Source organism: Pelecanus crispus, chromosome 11 (assembly GCF_030463565.1).
Source record: "Pelecanus crispus isolate bPelCri1 chromosome 11, bPelCri1.pri, whole genome shotgun sequence".
Classification (NCBI taxonomy): domain Eukaryota; kingdom Metazoa; phylum Chordata; class Aves; order Pelecaniformes; family Pelecanidae; genus Pelecanus; species Pelecanus crispus.
The window spans coordinates 32954800-32975368 of record NC_134653.1 but is presented as its reverse complement, the minus strand read 5'-3'; the positions used below and the strand labels follow the sequence as shown (position 1 = coordinate 32975368).

Here is a 20569-nt window from a genome sequence, read left to right as displayed (position 1 = left end):
CCATTTTAGGATGGTTGGGGAAGATGTGTTTTTGTGCGGTTGGCGTGGCTTTTTTCCTAGTCTTGGTTTTGCTTTGAGTCTCAACTTCATAGAAGGCCTTTCCTTCATATATTGCAAAAGTAAGAGTATAAGTTATCTTGAGTAATTTTTTTGTCCTAGTTCTCCTTTAAGTAAACAGCCCCAAGCTTCTGACTTTCCTTGCCTCTATTCAATAGAGTTACTTATCTCTCAACCAAGTTTTAGTCATACCTTCTTTGAGAAATGGCATGATCAAAAATATATGCAGACTAAATAATGGCATAACTGATGTGTTTTCCTTTGTACATTTAAACTTGTTTGTTAGTTTGATCATATTGAGCAAAGGTGTTATGCTATGTGGAAGAGTGCTCATGCCTCCTTCCCAAATTGATACTGTAAAGTTACAATTGTAGAGTGTTTCAGAGCTGCTGGTTTGACAGGGTAACCTGTGTTAATTCCCCTTCTGTGGAGCAATTCACCTTCGATGGCTGCTCTGATGTTCCTAACACCAGAAGTACTGATAAGCTAAAACTTCATCTGCAGACTTAGTCTTTCTCCTCTCACCTGTTTCTAATTAGTGAACAAAGCTGCAAGCTTCCAAACTTAGGTATGATGATCGCTGGTAGTATTTCAGTCAGATGAAAAGTAAGGATTTATCCTACCCAATTAATATATATGTGTAGACGCCTTTTTTGAGATGGGCAGCTTAATGCTTCTGGAAGGTAAAGCTAACAGTCTGTTCTTACTCATTTTTCTTGACCCATTCAGGGTTCTAGAAGGCACATTAATGGGAGGTGACATCCTTTAAAGGAGCTGCCATGTTAATTAAATCTGCTAGATGTCTTAATATTTCTTAGTATTTTGTGTACCTGAAAACTACAAACCAGGCCATTCTGCCAACTTTTCTGATCACCTCAAATGCCTTTTAAAAAAAAAAAAAAAAAAAAGCAGAGCCTAGTTCTGACACAGCAAATGGTGTTTAATGGGATTGCATGTGGTTAGTAGCAGTCCCACCAATTATTGTTTGCTGCTTTGGTGTTCTTTTGGGTAGTACAGTCTTCGTGTAAAAGTTTATCTTCCCCTTGTCCCAGTACCTTACATCAATTACTTCAGTTGTGCCACCATCTCGGTATTAGTCCACTAAAAGAAGATCTCTCCCTACTATTGGACAGACTAAAACTAGGAAGAATAAGAATTAAGTGCCCGAGGCTTTATTTATTACAAGAATTACCTGTTCTGCCAAATGTGCTAAGTAATGTGTGTGACCAACCAGCTGGATGTGGCTTAGCTGTACATGTAGAGAAGGATAAGGAAGTGAACGCTGTTTTGGAGTCTCTGAATTTTAGTGCATCTAAAATGCCAATAAATATTTTTGTCCTCTGATCTGCTTTAGCGTAGCTGTTCAGCTTTGTTAGTTTTTGATGCTTGTTACCAGTGGGGATTACAGGGGGTGGTGTGGAGAGTAAGTGAAATTATTTTTTTCTTGGGGTGTATCTTAGAATATATAAGCAATGGCTCAAGTTATCTGGACTCATTTAATTTTTGTCTTAGTATAGGGCAAATGGGCTTGCTTCTTAAGGAAGCAAAACACTATCTTCCATCTTCACCTTAAAACATAGAGTATTTGGCTTTTTTAATAACTTTTAAAACTGTCTAGAATAGCTCTTTGAAATTAATTTTTCTTGTCCTACACATAAAGGAGTCTGTGACCTGATGTTAGCGTCCTATTTAATATGTAGTTAACGTACTATAATAGTGGAACACTTGTTCTTTCCACTATGCAAAACAGAATTTCTCCAATGAATGAGTTACTACCTAATGTAATGGGAAGCAAGAAATAAAAGCTTTCCTTATAAGCTTTTTATCGCTAACTTGTTGTTACAAGATAAAGTAAATGAGTTTTAATTGTGCTTCCCTCGTGCAGTGTACTTCACTGACAAAGATGTATCATTAGCATAATACAGTCTCACCATTTCTGCTTCTTGGTATTTCTTGTAATGCTTAAAGAGTGTGATGAAGACTAGAAAAGGCATCTTTTTTTTTTCTTTTTAAGTGTATGGGTATGATAGCATTTTGTGTAGTAAACTCTTTCATTCTTCTGGCTTCTAAATGTGGTGGGTATGTTGAAAAGATTTTAAAAAACAAAATAGAAGAGGAACCTAGAAATGAACAAAAGAGCCAGAGCAAATCTAGAAAGTGAAACTGTGCATATAGAGACTGCATCGCGTACGCCCTTAAATCCAGGAAAGGGAGCTTTAGACGTGGGTGTGTATGTGTGCACAAAATCAAAATTAAATGTAACTTGTATTTATGGTTCTTATTTTTTAGAGATGGTGGAGCCAGGACAAGATCTGTTGCTTGCTGCTTTGAGTGAGAGTGGAATCAGTCCAAATGATCTATTTGATATTGACTCGCCAGACGTAGTTCTTGCAAATCCAGCACCAACTCCAGCTGTTCAGCAGGTTAAAACAAGAACATAGTCGTTTGCTAGAGGACATAAAAGCTTGTTCTTGATTTATTGTGGAGGGGGGCATGGTGTCCACAGCAAATGGTTAAAGAATGTGGAGTTTTCATAAATTTCTTGCTTCGTAGTACTGAGATTAGAAAATTACTTGATAATTAATTTTAAACTTTTATACAAAAAAGCAATCTGAAATACACTGAGGTCAGTATAAACATAAATATGCTTAACTTCTGGACATTGAATGGGAACATGCTGTCGTGTATCCATGGAGAACTCTAATAATCACTGGAGTCTAGCTGCTCTCCTAGAAAATGTGCAAAAAGTGTAGTATAATATGGTGTTTAAGCTCCATGACAACATTCAGTCTGCAAGAACATAACCATTTCAGACATGGAGTGGGAACAGTAGTATGTTGAACAGTGACATCACGTTTTCACCAGAGTTAACTAACAAGGTGTTGTATGTTTAACTTCTTTGAATGTGAAATCAACCACTTGATGATCTTTATTTTCGGTGGAGCCTTTGTTAATGAGCACTGTTAAGGGCTTCCCCATTAAATTCCATTTTGTGGATGGGTATTTAGTCTTAAGGTTTTTTCCCTGCTAATGTGAAGGTTTCCTGATGCTTACTTTCTTTCCCCTGCAGTCAGTGCCACTTAGTGCGTTAGAACTAGGCTTGGAGACTGAGGCCACAGCTGCTGTGAAACAAGAGCCAGAGACTGTATCAACTCCAGCCTTATTAAATGTTCGGGTAAGAACTGGTACTTCAGGATTTTGTATGTGTATATGTGGTGGGTTAATCCTGGCTGGACACCAGGTGCCCACTAAGCTGCTCTATCGCTCCCCCTGCTCAACTGAATTAGGGGAGGAAAAAAAAAAAAAAAAAATAGGATGAAAGGGTTGTGGGTCGAGATAAGGACCGGGAGGTCAGCAATTAGTGTCACAGGCAAAACAGACTCAACTTGGGGAAATTAGTTTAATTTATTGCCAGTTAGCAGTGGAGTAGGATAATGAGAAATAAGAGCAGATCTAAAAACACCTTCCCCTACCCCTCCCTTCCTGTGTTCAGCTTCACTCCCGGCATTGTCACATATTGTCTCTGCTGCTCCTTCCTCCTCACGCTCTTTACCTGCTTCAGCAGCTGTTTCACAAACTTTTTCAGCGTGGGTCCTTCCCAGGGGCTGCGGTTCTACACAAACTGCTCCAGCATGGGTCCGTTCCATGGGGTGCAGTCCTTCAGGAGCAGACTGCTCCAGCGTGGGTCCCCCGCACGGCCACAGGTCCTGCCACAAAACCTGTTCCAGCGTGGGCTTCTCTCTACAGAGTCACAGTGTCCTTCAGGCATGCCCACCTGCTCTGCAGGGGGACAGCCTGCCTCACCACGGGCTGCAGAGGAGTCTTTGGTGCCTGGAGCACCTCCTCCCCCTCCTTCACCAACCTTGGTGTCTGCAGAGTTGTTTCTCTCGCATGTTCTCGCTCCTCTCTCCCAGTTGCTGATTGCACAGCAGTTTTTACCCCTTCTTAAATATGTTATCACAGAGGTGCTACCAGTGTCGCTGATTGGCTTAGCCGTGGCCAGCGGCGGGTCTGTCTTGTAGCTGGGTGGAACTGGCTGTATTGGATGTGGGGGAAGCTTCTGGCATCTTTTCACGGAAGCCACCCCTGTAGCCCCCCCCGCTACCAAAACCTTGCCACGTAAACCTAATACAGTATATTAGTAAAATGTAACAAAAGAGGTGGGACTGTAAAATACCAGTTGGCCATCGTCTCAGTTCTACTTGTGCTGGGACTGTGAAAGCTTAGCATACCCATGGGTTGATATGATTTCTATGACCAGGAACACAAAGGAGGACAAAGCAGTATGCAGAAAAATATTCTGAGGTGTCCTGTGTGCCTTTTACTTCCCCTGCATGCAAATTCTGGGGATAGGGAGGTTGTGTAAACTTGTATCCTATACCTGAACTGTGTACCACCTTTTCTAGCTGCAGATAATTCTGAGCACCATAGTCTGGTGGTTGCACCTGAAATGAGAACATGAAAAGAAGATCTGCAGGAAAGTGGATGTAGTGCAGTGTGTCTGAGAGAGGCTGCATGTACACTTTAAGTAATCCAAGCTATTTACTCTGACAGTTGTGCAGCTAGTTCATATATTGGAAATTCTCTTCAGCTCAGGGTTCCTGTACTTGTAATAGTCATGTTTTGTGCCTAGGTGATGAGTCCTTCATCCTGTTTCCTTATTTTTTTTCCCTTACCTTAAAATAAAATTTAAAAATGCCATTCAGAAATACATTCGGCAATATATTAATAAATAGACGCTTCCTGCTCAGGCTCTTGCACCACAAGATAATTACTCTAGCATCTTCAGCATGTTATGTGAAGGCATTTCTTATTACAAGAGTCTTTTAGAAACTGGTGATTCCTGTGCTCTGGATGAAAGGCTAATAAAGTTTGCTTTTTTTCACTGTCTTCTGAAAACTTCTCTGGTTCTTTGTTGCTAGCAACCACCATCCACCACAACCTTTGTGCTGAATCAAATAAATCAGCTTCCAACTTTGGGGACTACAATAGTGATGACAAAAACAACACCTGTTACAACTACGAGGCAGACTATCACTGTAGCAAAAATCATTCAGACCAGCACAACTACTCGACCCTCGGTTGCAGCACCAGCAGTACGCAATGCCTTGACCACTACACCTTCAAAGGACCAGATTCAGCTGAAAGATCTGCTAAAGAATAATAGTCTTAATGAACTCATGAAATTGAAGCCACCTCCTAATATTGCCCAACCAGTAGCAACGGCAGCGAGTAAGTTTTCTTCTTTGTTCATAATTACAGTATTTTAGACAAATAGTGAAATAATATAATGTGAAGATCTTTGCACATCTTGTATTTTCATTGATTAGTAGAATATCGCAGTAAAATGAAATGGTCCAGAAAACCTAATAAATTCTATTCTAACATCAATAGTGTTAGAATTCAGGGTGCAGTAATACAAAATAACAGGCTTTAAAAAAAATATTTAAGCTCTTGATTTACTGGAAGGAATGAGGAAAATTACATTTCAGACTGCTGCTGGCAAATTGGTAAAATTAATTGATGACCATTACTGAAGTTGATTTAGGTACCTTACTTGAGTCTACATCAGTTTCTGTGCTACTGTATACTTGCTGTGGAACTATGACAAATGAGTACTTTCTTTTTGGCATCTTCCAAACTAGATTTGTAGTACATGCTAGTACTCCTATGACAGGGTGTTTCTGTAAAGCATCTCCTGAGAAAGAAAATCTGTGTCCCTGTATGTTTCATGAGAGGCATCGGACCTATTGTTTGAAAACTTAAGTCCTAAAAACTTGCTGTTTGTTTCCATGTTACTTCTGAAATGTGGTATTAAGTTAAATGCCACAAGTATTTTGTTACTGCACTCCAAATCTTCATTTTGTGATTCCTTTCATAATGTTGCCTTCTATGTTATTTCTAATATGTGGACAGCTTATATGGACAGCTTAGTATAAGGGAAAAGCTACGTGTGTGTATTTTCATGATTTGATTCTTTCAGGTTATTCTGGTTTTAGCATGAGGTTAAGATCAGACTAGAGGAGTTTGAAAATATCTCAATGCTTTTTCTGAAAGGCAGGCAGGTTTTTTCTGGATTGCTGTATTTTCATTGTCTCTGAAATAAGGTTTACTGATTTTATAGGCAGGGTTGGAAGTAGCCTATTTTTTCATATGCAGATAGTATGCAATACATGAAGCTGTCAGGCTGAAACAAAGAATATGCCTCCTTGTTTCATTGCTTTCTGTTATGGAGTGGTTGAGAAAAATTGAAGTTGAGACACCAGTTGAATTTGGGGCAGGGTGTAAAGGAGTGAGGAAGAGGAGGGGGAGAAGGTTTTGGTTTTATAGGACTGACCTATCCCCTTTGTGCTAAATGAAAACTCAGAGAAGCACATAAGTAATAGGTAACATCAGTGCACAATAGCTGTTGTAGTGGCATAGCTGCCGAAAATAGTTGAATCTGTAGCTTCTGCATTAAGTGAAAAGGAGACATGTAACTTCTAGAATTGCATTTCTAATCTTATTTGTGTACTTGTGGTTCTGGGTCTTTCTTCGTGCTTATAAAAAAAAAAATTGTCAAATACTTGTAGAAAATTCAAGGGCAGAGAAGCTCTTGGAAGGAAACGTGGTCTTTTCATATAATCCAGGCAGCAGGAGTTCTAGATTGGAAAATATTAAAAAGTTAAATTATGCAACCTCTTTGAGGAAAACTTTATTTGTGCAATTGTCTTAATTGTTTTTTAGGGGCAGTTATGCTAAATTTATTACAAGCATTGACTGTCAACATGATGGAAGCTTGACAGCTGCTTTCAATGTTTTACATCTATCCTTGTGTAAATTTTTTTAGTTCGGTACTGAGCCAGTTGCTTTGTAATGTGGCTGAGGACACAAAAGTTAATAAATTGTCCTCTTGAAGGATCCTGTTATAAATTTCAAACAATTGAGTCCAAAGTGTTGACTTCTTGTTTTACAGAAATAATTGTAGTTTCTCCTAAGGTGGTAAATGCCACCAGACCAGGTAAGTTCATTTCTGTTGAAACACTGGGCTTTCTGGTTTGTTGTTAAACTTCAAAGGCTCACAAGATGGAGTATTCTAAAGACAATGTGTAGAATTGGTGAAGGTCCAAAATATTTTTCTTTGTTTTAAATACTGAAACTAATACACAACTGTGTCAGGTGCGATTACTTCAGTCAAAGTAGTAACAGCATTTAACTCCTTGCTCAGAGACTTTTTAATTTGGACAAAAATCTTGATTGTGTTCTTGAAGCACCAGTGTGCTACTGTACATTTTAAGCTTCTCTTCCAGCTCAGTAGTAGAGAAGGATGTTAATTTGAGTTGACATTTGGAGGGAATTCCTGTAAAACACAGCTTTTCTTTTGTAGCCGATCTAAGCAATGGTGCAGTGAAGAAGGAGGCTTCCACAAAAGAGGTAGCAAGAATATGGATAAATGATATTAAAATGAGAAGCTTTTCACCTACTATGGTAAGTAGTACAGATGGTTAATTTGTCAAATGAATGTGTATTTTATTGGCCACAACCACCTGTGACTAGTTTCAGTAGTTACTCATAATATGCCTTTTGTGTGGTAGAATTATCGAGTGCATCTGTTTGTTCAAAAGGTTAGTTTCTCTGCTAGATGGATACTTGGTTAGATGACTAAAAGTAACAGCTGTGTAGAGCAGACTACCTATATAGTAAATGACAATTTCAAGAAGTTACTGTCCTTAACAGAACCTCATTGTGTAGACAAAGAAGGGTGTGCTCCACTTGAAGCTGATAAAACACAGAGCAGGTGATATGCTTAAGACATTTTCTTTTAAAATATCCCCATTCATCTAGCTAGCAACGAGGAAACTAGAAGACTTTCTCTAGCATGGTTGACCTTCTGGGCGGTTTGATTTAAGATGTAGATTGAGTATCATTCAGTTTTCTAAATGTAATAAAAATACATTCTGATGCTGTAAACACTTGAGGCTGAAGTTTGTGATGAACAGTGCTGCTTAGTGACTGACATACAGAAGGCTTTTCAGATTACTTTTTTATATTAAACATTGAAATAGTAATTGTGGAAGATTTATTTGTCATCTAGTGGGTACTTTAAAAATATTCATATATTTACATTGATCAGGATCACAGTAAAAAATGGATTAACTGTCAGGTTTCAGAGAATAGTGGATGGAACTGTGACTATTATAACTATTCCCCAAAGTTGTGAAATTACGTAATGAATGTGAAACTGCAGGAGACTTCATGGGAGTACTTGAAAGTTAGGTTTAGGCTATTAAGTAGCTGGTGTGTTTTCGAGGCACTTTAAGTCATAGTTTGGATTTAAAACACTGTAAGAAGCGTTTCTTCTTTATTTCTGCTTATGTGAGTTTGGAGTACTTGAATCTCCTTGCAAAGGAGAGGAAGTTCACTGACTTTGTGTCTTTGAAGGGTTGTTCAGAGCGTAAGAAATCTACATTTCCATCTGTAGTTTTCCCAGCTGCTTGCTGGTTCATCTAGTACATGTGTTAAAACATTCAAGTGTGAATTTGTGCTCATTTCATTTCTCAAGTTAATTTCCAGGACATGGAGTATTAACAATGAGCTGTTTGACTAATGCAGGTATTTCTCTATTCTAGAAAGTGCCAGCAGTAAAAGAGGAAGAGGAACCCGAGGAAGAAGATGAAGAAGAAATGGGCCACGCGGAAACTTATGCTGAGTATATGCCAATAAAATGTACGACCTAAAGTCTTGTTATGTCAAAAGGCTGAAATGTTTTGAGAGCTAATTTGTTATTTCCTATTCTGTAGTTACTAACACCAAAAACCAGATAGGTTACTATCTGAATCAAGTAAAAAAAGACCTTAATTTGTGGTGGGTTTTCCTTGGAAATTTTTCTGTCTATAGTGCTTAGTTTTGGAAGGTACGCAGATTTTTTTTTTTTGATGGAAAAGGAATTCTTTAGTGTATCTGAGCAGTACTTGTTTCAGAAATATGATTGATTGAACCAAGGTTAGGCTTTTTTTACCTGTGTTAAGATGCTTTGTGCCTCAGCAGAGGAAATTTTGTAAAGGGATTAACGGGTCACTGCTACATTTAAGAATCTAGTTGGAGTCTCTTGGTGTGAAATTACCCTACCCACATTCTTCCTGCATTGTTCATCTACTCTCTTTTTCTTCTTTCTCCTCTTTATTGTAATCAGAGACAAAAAGCTGTTACCTTGTTTCCTAGGTACATTGCTGACCTGCTGTAAAAGCAAGGCAAAAAATTTTGCATGGAGTTCGTAGCTAAATGGTTCATTTTCATTGTCACTGAGATCTGTCAGCAATTAAACCATGTCTGTTCTAAATCTTTTCTCCTCTCATACTGCTTAAAAACAGCACTATATAAATAGTGAGAAGAATGTTGCTTTTGTGATTCTGGCATCTTGAGGCCGCCTCTGGCCTTTTGGGAAGGCAAGGTTCAGACCAGTTTTTTCTCAAACATGTCAAGTACACAAATACTTCAATTTTCTATAAACTGAATTTTATCTAACTTCATAAGAATTGGGGAAGGTGGTGAGAAGTTAAGAATGGAGTTATGTAAATTCAGGTTAATGTATTCCTTCGTATGCAGTGCAGTTTAACACTTGATGTACTGTTGCAATAAAACATAGTTGTTCTTGAGTTTAGCCTTTGCAATGGACAATTGTAGTTTGTTTTGGTAAATATAATAACCTGTGCTGCAGCAACAGAGCTCTGTATTACATTTTCATCTTCTCCCTTCCTCCCCTTTCCTTTTCAACCAGTAAAAATTGGTCTACGTCACCCTGACCCAGTAGTGGAAACCAGCTCGTTATCCAGTGTAACTCCTCCTGATGTGTGGTACCAGACATCAATATCAGAAGAAACAATTGATAGTGGCTGGTTGTCAGCTTTGCAACTTGAAGCAATCACTTACGCAGCCCAGGTATGCTAGACATGAGTTCAGCTTAAAAGCTAACACAGAATTTAAGAAGAAAAACTACTACCTGACAAGCGCAGCTATGTCAGTTTTACAAGGAGATAAAATAATAAGAGCTTAAAGGTTTGAGTTGCATTAGAAGGTGGCAGGTGAGCTTCAGTTCAGATAAATGCGAGGTAATATACCTAGGAAAGCTTTGTCTAAACCACTTTCATGATGCTGGTCTCAAACTGTCTTAAAACTCAGGAAAGACATCTTAGTCATTTTTATTTCTCTGAAATAACTTAATGGCTGCAGTAGCAGCAGGCTAAGAAAGCCAACACTGTTTGGCATCATTGGGAAGAGTATAGAGAACAAGACTGGGTGTTATTTTACTGCTCTATTAAACTTCAGTGGGCCCACACCAGATGTGCACGTAGCTCTCTGCATGTCAGGGAGGAAGGCAGTGAAGTTAGAGGACAACTAAAATGGTCACAGGAGGGAAGAAGTTGCCTTGTGAAAAGAGACTAACAACGCTGGAGAGGCGAAAAACGGGAATGAAATCAAGGTTTACATAATCAAGAAGGCAGTGGAATCCCACAAAACAAGAACAAAGCAGAAATTGGTGAAGCTAATAGGAGATTGGTTTAAAATGGTTAGAAGAATACTCTTTACACAGGCAGTGGATGTCTGGGTCTTGGTGCTGTGAAAGGCTGTGGAGGTGCATATCGGTGGGTTAAAAAAAGCAGCCAGTCTGGTAGTAGGCACTAAATGAATGGGACAGATGTGTACAGCAATTCTAGGTGCTGAGGGAAGAAGGGGGAAAATGGATCACATGAAGCAGTTAGGCTCATATGCTGTCCCTAAATAAAATCCCCTCTTCCTGCTGTCAGGAGGCTGCTTGGCTGGGTGGACCACTGGTCTCATCCAATAGGATATTTTTTATGTTTGCTCATTTTTGACAATCCACAGTGTGGTCTGGAGAATGGGTACAAGCTTTTTGTTCTTTCTCCTACAGCAACATGAAACATTCCTGCCCAATGGTGACAGAGCTGGATTCTTGATAGGTGATGGTGCGGGTGTAGGAAAAGGAAGGACCATTGCTGGAATAATCTATGAAAATTACTTGTTAGGCAGAAAAAGAGCAGTCTGGTAAGTGTGTCGGGATTTGTTAGAGCAGACACTGTAGAAACTATAGTACTTTAATTCAGTGTAATCTGTCTTCCGACAAGTGTTCTACCAACTGCTTTTTGAACTTCTGTTTTAACTTAAAGAATATATGCTTTGTTTTGTATCTTCAGGTTTAGCGTGTCAAATGATCTGAAATATGATGCTGAAAGAGATTTGAGAGATATTGGAGCAAAAAACATACTGGTTCATTCATTAAACAAGGTGTGGAAACTTTTTACTATGTACAGTTGAGGCAAAACTTTAGGTACGCTTGTGTGACAAGTTGTGTATGTTGACTGTTTTAAGAGTAAGAATGTACTAATTTCAATAAATTTGCCATCTAGGTCTTGTTTGACAGGCCTTAATCTTAAGAACCACCACACAGTGCTTTAAGTTAATCATGTAAATAGGCCCCTTGTAGGATTAAGTCTTAGCATGTGACTTTTTTTTTTAACATTACTCTTCAAGCCACTACTGACACTACTAGTAGAGTATTTTCTAGAAGTTGAAATATTCTTTAAATCTTTTAGACTTTACAGCATTTGAATTTTTCCTTTCTATCTCCCAGTGCACACTTTGTGCAATACATTTGTATGTAATACTTGAATAATAGACTTCCTCAGTAATTTATTAAAGCAGCAGTAGCACGTGCAGTTATTTTTGGAGACTGTGCCTCTGCTCAGGATTAGCCACTTGCATAAATTGTGAAGTGTGATTACTGGTTGAATTCACTGAACTTAAAGTTTGTTTTAAGCTAGTATTTTTGCTTTGAAGTCCTAATTTCTAAAACACAGCAAAGCTTTAGAAATTGTCGTTTACGGTAGCAGCTGTAAATACACTTGACCTATTAGCTTTAAGGGATGCACTGAAACTAAAATGTTAGCTGTGTTTAAGTTAAGGAATGTAGCCATGTAGTCAAAGAACATGGCTGTTAATCTTTTGAGGCCTCAGATCTAGTCTTCCTTAAGTATATATTTAATTAAGGCCCTGCATAACCCCTTAACCACATTACTGTATGCCAGCTATGCCCTGATCGTGATGTAGAGATACAGGTGGTTCACAGTGTGCACACCTTAAGCTTAAGACCACCAGCATGCCTTAATCATATGGTAGGTGGGTTTGAGGAGGGATCGCTTTTTGAATAATTTCTGTAACTTTTATCTCTTTATTGCAGTTCAAGTATGGGAAAATTTCTTCCAAACATAATGGAAGTGTGAAGAAAGGTGTCATCTTTGCTACCTATTCTTCTCTTATTGGTGAAAGTCAGTCTGGTGGTAAATACAAAACCAGATTAAAGCAGCTTCTTCACTGGTGTGGTGAAGACTTTGATGGAGTTGTATCCTTTATCTGTATTTTTATTTGTTGGTATTGTTCTTTATCCATGACAGTAATCGATTGTGTGCATGCTCTGACATTAGACTTGAAGTTTTACAAACTTCACGCCGAGTCTATTACCATCATATTGTTGCCACACAACTCTACAAGAGTGAAGCTTCTGCTTTATAACGAACATGTAAAATTAAAATACGATGTTTAAGAACCTTAAGTTTACACTGAAATTTTCTCCAGTGAATTCTTAAAAATTTTTTAGTATCAACAGCATTTTAAAGAATTCAAGTGTTGGTAATTGTGCTCTTAAAATACTTAATAGCTAAATATTTTTGCTAAGATTTTTAGTGAAAAATATGACTAGTGTCTTTTTGAGTTTACAATTTACTGCTGCCACCTATTGTAATTAGCAGATTTTGTCGTCTTCTGTTTTAGCTCCCCATTCTAAAAATAAGCGGGACAAAGTTTTTTTTTCCTTAATTACGGTTCAGATTGTATTTGATGAGTGTCATAAAGCTAAGAATCTGTGTCCTGTTGGTTCATCAAAACCAACAAAAACAGGTCTGGCTGTATTGGAACTTCAAAATAAACTTCCAAAAGCCAGGGTTGTTTATGCTAGTGCCACAGGTATGTACTACTTGGTTTGCATTAAATGTCTCGTATGTTTTTACTGGCACTGGTACAGAGTGTGTTCTTCTCCTAGGTGCATCTGAGCCAAGAAATATGGCATATATGAACCGTCTTGGAATATGGGGCGAAGGAACTCCGTTTAGGGAATTCAGCGATTTTATTCAGGCTGTTGAAAGAAGGTAATATTTTGAAGAGCTATAGCAAGAATGCATATAGTTGTGGTTGACTGTGGTTTCTAGTTCCTTTGTCTTCACTCACTCGTAGTCCTCTGCAAACTTGTCCTGTCACACTAAGAACTTTTCTGACTCTAGCTTCTAAATTTAGCAGAAATGCAACTGTCTTATGTGGTAAAAAATGGGACGTTTTCCCTTGCTCACAGAAAATTCTGAGAGCTTTAGAAGCTTGCTGGGAAAATAGCCCTCTTACAATGTGGGTGTTACGGAATGAAAATATTTTGCTGCTCATCATGAAAACACACTGTATGTACTGAGTATGCTCAATATAGTTCATTTCTCACTATATGCAGAAGCCCTCTAATGTTTATGCATTCAGCTTAGGCAGTTTAACAGGAAGAAGTCTTGTTCTTATGCTTTCTGGCGTGAGAACCCAGTTCAGAAAAATTACGTATGCTGTTGCAAGGTACTTGGTATTTCGGAACCTATTAAAAAACCTAAATGTCAGTAGAAAATGCAACTGCTACATTCTTTGGTAGGTAAGCATCTTTAATATGTTATGTTTTGCCTACTTAAAAATAATTTTGAACACTTTAGGATGCTACAGTAGGGCTTAGTATGCATCTTCTTGCATACCATCTACATGATGCATGATTTTTCTAGACTGCAAGTGTAGTCTCCACTTCATTACTGAGTACGTATCAATTGAGCAATAATGAAATTACAGGCCCAAGCTTGTGAGTAGGTTAGCTTTGCAGTTGACTTCTGTACTCTCAAGGTATTGCTAAAGGTGTGTTGCTGTTGAAAAGAACTTAAGTTACCTACTAGTTTAATTATTTTCATATTGGCATAAATCTGAATAGCTTAATACAGTTTGTATTCATTATTTTAAATCTTCAGTGGAGTTTATAAAATTGCAGTGCAAGATTTTGTTATATTTGGACCAACTTCATTATCCAATTACAGTTTGTAAGGTACTGTCTCCTAATGCATGCTAGGTCATTTGGGGGGAAAAGTAACTATTTGAATGTTTATACCTCTTGGGATACACTTTAATACTCACAAGGCAGGGATATAGTTTTATGTGAAGGCTAAATTTCAAGACCCCGTGATTGGATGTGTTTAACCAAACAGTACTAATGATTTTGAAAACATATTCCTTCACATTTGTAAGCATGCTATTTTCTTCTAAAGCACTTGAGGGTTTGTTTTTTTTTTTTTTAACAAATCCTTGCTCTTGAAAATTCTAATACTGACTTAATTTGTTCCTTTATTTTAGAGGTGTTGGTGCCATGGAAATAGTTGCTATGGATATGAAGCTGAGAGGAATGTACATAGCAAGACAGTTGAGTTTTTCGGGTGTAACTTTCAAAATCGATGAAGTTCTGCTTTCACAGGAATATGTTAAAATGTACAATAAATCTGTGAAACTGGTAAGAATGCCTTTTTAAATTTCTGTGTTGAGTTCTGAGAGCTTGAAAGTTACTCTGTTTAAACTTGAACGCTGCTGAAATCGCATGTAATACTGTTGCCTGTTGAGAGATGGAATGGTATCTTCTTGTCTCATCTTAGTGTAAAGATTTCTCCATTTAAGACTTGGCAAGAGCTGTTAATCCTTGTTCTGAGTCATAAAAGCTGCAGTTTTGGGTGCGTATTCCAGTATCTGCCAGATCCACTGCCTTTTAGCAGTACTTCAGAGACCTTGGTCATTGTTGCCTAAGATAAAGCTGTTCAGCTGTTGGTCGTATTTTTGTGCTCCAGTCCTCCCCCTTTAGGCAACTGAGTTGAGAACAAGCTGCAAAACTTTTTAGGCAGGCTGTGTGCACTTCTTCATTAAGCGGTATGGTAGGGTGGTGCTTTTAGTTAAACAGTGCAGGGTGATAGTTTTAATCACAGGGCAGATCAAATCCAAAGCGTTGAAGCTGTGGTTCCCTTTAATGTTTTCTTTTATTCGCCCACTGGTTATCTTTTTTTATGTTGTTAATTGTTTTGTCCATATGCTGAGCTGAGAGTCTTTTTCCTGAGTGCACATTCTGCTTGTACATTGCCACTGCTGTATTAGATAAAAATGATTACACCTTAGACATAGATTAAAATGAGCAGGGTCTTTACCTGCTTAAGAGGTGCTTAAGCATGACTCGGTATTCATGTTGTATAGCTACAATAATTACAATTTATCTTTGGGTGTATAACATCAACTTTAAAACATCACTTAATGAATGTGGTTTAAAAGAATCGCTAAACTTGTATCCAAAGCTTACTTTACCTAATCTGGAAACAACTGGTATAACAAAATGTTGTAGAAACTAAGGCAGCGGGTTTTTCTTCTTCTTGGGATCTTGCTTTATACACTTAATTATGGGCAGTGCTCCTTAGCTTTCTTAACCTGACTGTATTAACAGAGAAACTAGATAATTAGAAAATACTGTGTATGTTTGTATTGATAGTAATGTAAATGTATCTGTGTCTCATTATGAGAGTAATTATCTTCTGAATTTACTAAGCTATAGCTATTTTCTTTTTTTGGAAGCTTTGGTTGACGTACGATGAGTTTCCTTGACTCGCAGTCCCATAGTACTGTAACTTTAACCTTCCATTCTGTCTTTATTTGGATATTAAACAATGTACCTGTGTAGCCTTGAAATGTGACATGTAAAGCAATTAACATTTTCTTCTTCAGTGGGTCAGTGCTAGAGAGAGGTTTCAACAAGCAGCCGATCTTATCGATGCAGAACAACGAATGAAAAAGTCTATGTGGGGTCAGTTTTGGTCAGCTCATCAGAGGTTTTTCAAGTACCTTTGCATAGCATCTAAAGTGAAGAGGGTGGTGCAGCTAGCTCGGGAAGAAATCAAGAATGGGAAAGTAAGTTGATCAAGACCTGTTTTAAATATCTTTGTTAAATGTAAAGCTGTTAGATTTTTTTTGTTGGGTTGGGGGTGTTTATAACACACAAATACTTTCAAACATAGTAGTAGCATGCTTTTGTACTTTATGGTATTGAAGCTATTTAATGAGCAGAAATTCAGGCAAAAATAAACTTACAAGTCAGTCATCTTAGTGACAATGCTTTGTATTCATTTGTCCTTTAGTGTGTTGTTATTGGCCTGCAGTCAACAGGAGAAGCAAGAACATTAGAAGCTTTGGAGGAAGGTGGTGGTGAACTGAATGACTTTGTTTCTACAGCAAAGTAAGACTGAAGTTTGTTAGAACTGTCCTTTACAAAACTAACCTTAATCCAGCTTAGTGTGTGTAGTAATTTGTCCTTTCATGTGTAAAACATGCATCAGTGAACAGAAAGTTGGGTGTCCTTTAGTATCAATATTCTTTACTTAAGTTGTCTGTACCTAAAATCTGACAGTATTGCTCAAGTGAACCCTTGGTTAGTTCCTAGTTTTACTGGTGCTCTGAAATGATGTTTTCAGATGGCGACAGCTGGTACTGTTCTTCTCAAACTGGGAGGAGGGGAACACTTGTGAAGCGTACACTGCATTTATACCAAAGCAAGCTACAATCATGACTTCCCTCTTTTATCAGGCGAGCCAGACCCAATCCTGAGACTAGCTGAAGATCTTAATAGATTAAGTTAATCTGTCATCTAAACTTGGAGCAATAAGAAAGTGGCAGTAGCAATATCACTTGATACCAAAACTAAATTCAACAAGTTATAAGTAACAGTGCTGTAAAGTAAATGTCTCCTACTTTGAAGAAGGTGACAAATAGAGTAATATGGGTGATAATTATACAGGGTGCTTGTGTAATAGCATTCACAAGGAGTAATTCTTCAGAGAAGTTGGGCAAGCTGTTAAAATGTTACAGGTTTCTACTTTAAATGAATGCAAATTCAACTGAAGAACCCTTTTTTTCTTAAACAGAGGAGTATTCCAGTCTCTTATAGAAAAGCACTTTCCAGCTCCTGACAGGAAGAAGCTGTTTAGCTTGTTGGGAATTGACTTGACTGCTCAAAGTAATAACAATTCACCCAGAGACAGCCCTTGCAAGGAGAACAAAATAAAGAAACGGAAAGGTAATGCTTAAGTTCTTACACTAATGCCATAGTGAAAATGGCAATTTTAGAGCTGCCTAGGAGTGAACTCTAGAAAAAAATATGGGAATGTAAATACCAGTACAGTCATTCATGAAAGAGCATGTATTACAAGTCTCTAAGACTTGTTAGAAATTTCCATTAATAGATTTTAAAACTGCTTAACAATATAACCTGTAAGTTCTGGTTACTTCTCTGCTCAAAATGGGTTGATCTTGTATAGGCCCGTATGCTGAAATGCCTTGCATGTGTCAGACCACTTCCTGATACAGTCAAGCAAGTAATCACTTTCTTGAGGCTCAGTAAAGAGAAGCCTAATACCACTCCCCTTCCCAAACTGATTATATTCTTACTGAAAAGTAGGTGATCGTAAAAAATGTTGAGAGGGCTTTTACTGAAAACTTAGATTAGATTCTTTTAAACAGTTCTATTTTTAGAAGTTGAATGTTTTTCTGGTTTGTATGCAGTGGTGGTAAAACAAACCTCAAAAGTAGACTGCAAGGACTAAACTAACTTTTTTTTTTTTTCCCCCCGGGATCATGGTGGTGATGGAATTAGGTGAAGAAATAAGCAGAGAAGCCAAAAAAGCTCGCAAAACAGGTGGCCTTGCAGGTAGCAGTTCTGATGAGAGTGAAAGTGAGTCTGATGCTTCAGACAACGAAGAAAGTGACAATGAGAGCTCCAGATTTTTGAGTTCTGGAGATGATGACGACTTCAACCCATTCAGAGATGAATCCAGTGAAGATGATGAAGATGGTAAGACAGTTTAAGTGTTTCATCAAGCAAGTAACTGTACGTGCAGATAGTAAGCATGAAGTCTTTCCTAACCATTTCAATGAACCAAAAATAAGAGTGTTTGATAAGCACATAGTTTAATTCTAATGAGACTGGAATTAGTACTAGAATGTTGATTTGCATCTTCTTTAAGTAGATTTTACACACCAGAGTTCAGACTTTTGTAAGTCACCTTTTGTAATGAGAATGTAGTTTTTCAAAGGAAAGGATGGTGTTTTAGTAAACGCTTGAACTTTTTGAAAATACTTTATTTAATTCTAGATCCCTGGTTAATTAGAAAAGAGCATAAAAAAAATAAAGACAAGAAAAAGAAGAAAAGCATAGACCCAGACTCTATTCAAAGTGCCTTACTAGCTTCTGGTCTCGGATCAAAACGGCCTAGCTGTTTTACTTCCACTGTTGGTACCACCACCTCTAGTACCAACACGTCAGGTACGAATAAGTTTCTTTGGCGTCTGTTCACTTTCTTAGCAATTAGGCAGTGAAATTCTAAGTCTGAAAGAGTCTCTCTTAAATTTCAGGAAACAGTAACACAAACAGCAGCTTTGTAACAAGTCAGGATGCTGTTGAAAGGGCCCAACAAATGAAAAAAGAACTGCTTGATAAACTGGAAAAGCTGGCTGAAGATCTTCCACCTAATACACTGGATGAGCTTATAGATGAACTGGGTGGCCCTGAAAATGTTGCAGAGGTAGGCTGATGTTCACATTTAGAAAAAAATTGATGTTTGTTTTCTACTGCAGCCATATGATACCTATGTGGCCACAGTAAATCAGCGTTGTCATTCTTCAAGGTTGCATGTGACCTAAGTATCTATTAAAGAGAACTTGTTTATCAGTCTTAGACAGTAATCTCACAGGAATAAGTATATAGGTTATTCTTGCTGAATGCCTCTGAATTAAAGAGAAACTTGAAGATTGTATTAGAATACAGAGAAGAGCTCAGAATGGGTAAACAGGTTATTTCTGAGAATGATAGTCTCTTGTTGGGTAAATCATACTAGTTTCTCTTTTCCTTTATAGTGGTATATTTCTTTAACTAGCTGTAGTCAATTTGAAGCTGGTGTATATGAAACAGAAAGCAGCTTTAGTTCATCTTCCTAGGCAATGAAGATTTTAAGAACCTGTATAATAAAACTGCATTAGTGAAAAGCCTGATGAATATATTATCTCTTTCTCAATAACTTTAGAAACATGTCTTTAGTAAGCTACCTGTCTCTATCAAGTAGAAACATCATTGTGATTTAAAAGATCCTGTTAAAATCAGTGACAATCGCAGATGTCACTTTATTTTAGTACTCTTGGTAAATCCCTTACGGACAGTAGTGTAATACTACATAATTTCTACATAGATATGCTTTGTTATGCTTTTGATTCACTGAGTTACCTCTAAATAAGTGTTCTACATAGCAGATAATGGCATCAACAAAAAAAAAAAAAAAAAAAAAAAATCCAGGTTCCCTAATGTAGTTTTGCACTTGGAGTAAATTACTGAATCTATTTTAAGGTTGGTGCATGAATAAATAGCATCATTGCTTGAAGCTTTTGGTCACGTAACAATTTTGGTATTGCCATAATGAGCTTGTATTCCCTTTTATTTTTAAAGATGACAGGCCGCAAAGGGAGAGTTGTAAGCAATGATGATGGCAGCATATCTTATGAGTCAAGATCTGAACTCGATGTGCCTGTTGAAATTCTGAACATCACGGAAAAGCAGAGGTTCATGGATGGAGATAAGGTAGTCCTTAAAGAGACAGAATTTAGAAAAACTTGCCAGATGCCATAGTAACATTGACTAAGTTGTCCAGGTTTTGGCTTGACCGTTATCCCACAGGGACTTTTTAGGTACTATAAGTAAGTACTAGTTAGAAAGCATTTTCTATTCGCTGCTGTGTGTTCTGTTTTTCAAGCCACTATGTTCAGTGGGGTCCTATCTAATATGTGGCTGCAGCGTGCTTTAAAGGTCAGGCTGTAGTTTGGGTGGCCACAGAGGCTTGTGCTTAAGAGGTGTGTACACACGTGCCAAACTGAAAACTAGCACCTTTTAAGCTGGTCTTGTAAAACAGCGTATGTTTAAAAGGTGGATAAACCTTCCACATCTTTGTGAATCCTTTATCTAGATTACTGTGTACCTCTGTTTCCAAGAGGAAATAATGAAATTGAGAAATGGGGAAAACCACTGACTGACTTGGTATGAGAGGGAGAAAAAACTTTCAGTGAGGGGCTGAAGGGAAAAGGTGGAGGTTGTTTACCTTAACAAGGGTTGAGCAGTAATGCTGGGAAGAGTGATGGCTTTTGCTCTTCACTTTACACTCTGAAAGAAAATACTGACTGGAATAATGGTAGAATTGAAGCTGACAAAAGAAGAGGGGTGGGGGGGGAAATTTCCTGTGGTTCATTTGGGGCATGCTACCACAAGAGGGCAAATCAAGTAAACGTAGCTGTTGCATGGAACTTCTATGGTCTCTTGTTACACTTGAGG

The 20569-nt window shown here is 37.8% G+C and overlaps 1 protein-coding gene across 2 annotated transcripts in view; it reads left to right on the top strand.

Annotated features, from left to right (window-relative positions):
- SBNO1 (strawberry notch homolog 1) overlaps positions 1 to 20569 on the top strand; it is a 37977-nt gene that overhangs the window by 4412 nt on the left and 12996 nt on the right. For both annotated transcript variants that reach the window (XM_075718642.1, XM_075718643.1), the window contains exons 2-20: positions 2347 to 2480; positions 3128 to 3232; positions 4980 to 5289; positions 7424 to 7524; positions 8667 to 8763; positions 9815 to 9975; positions 10967 to 11100; positions 11250 to 11340; positions 12293 to 12454; positions 12939 to 13074; positions 13151 to 13256; positions 14530 to 14683; positions 15931 to 16113; positions 16341 to 16438; positions 17124 to 17275; positions 17852 to 18049; positions 18350 to 18520; positions 18610 to 18779; positions 19694 to 19825. In XM_075718642.1, coding sequence (XP_075574757.1) covers positions 2349 to 2480; positions 3128 to 3232; positions 4980 to 5289; positions 7424 to 7524; positions 8667 to 8763; positions 9815 to 9975; positions 10967 to 11100; positions 11250 to 11340; positions 12293 to 12454; positions 12939 to 13074; positions 13151 to 13256; positions 14530 to 14683; positions 15931 to 16113; positions 16341 to 16438; positions 17124 to 17275; positions 17852 to 18049; positions 18350 to 18520; positions 18610 to 18779; positions 19694 to 19825 — 2793 coding nt within the window. In that variant the 5' untranslated portion in view covers positions 2347 to 2348. The remainder of the gene's footprint in view (positions 1 to 2346; positions 2481 to 3127; positions 3233 to 4979; positions 5290 to 7423; positions 7525 to 8666; positions 8764 to 9814; positions 9976 to 10966; positions 11101 to 11249; positions 11341 to 12292; positions 12455 to 12938; positions 13075 to 13150; positions 13257 to 14529; positions 14684 to 15930; positions 16114 to 16340; positions 16439 to 17123; positions 17276 to 17851; positions 18050 to 18349; positions 18521 to 18609; positions 18780 to 19693; positions 19826 to 20569) is intronic.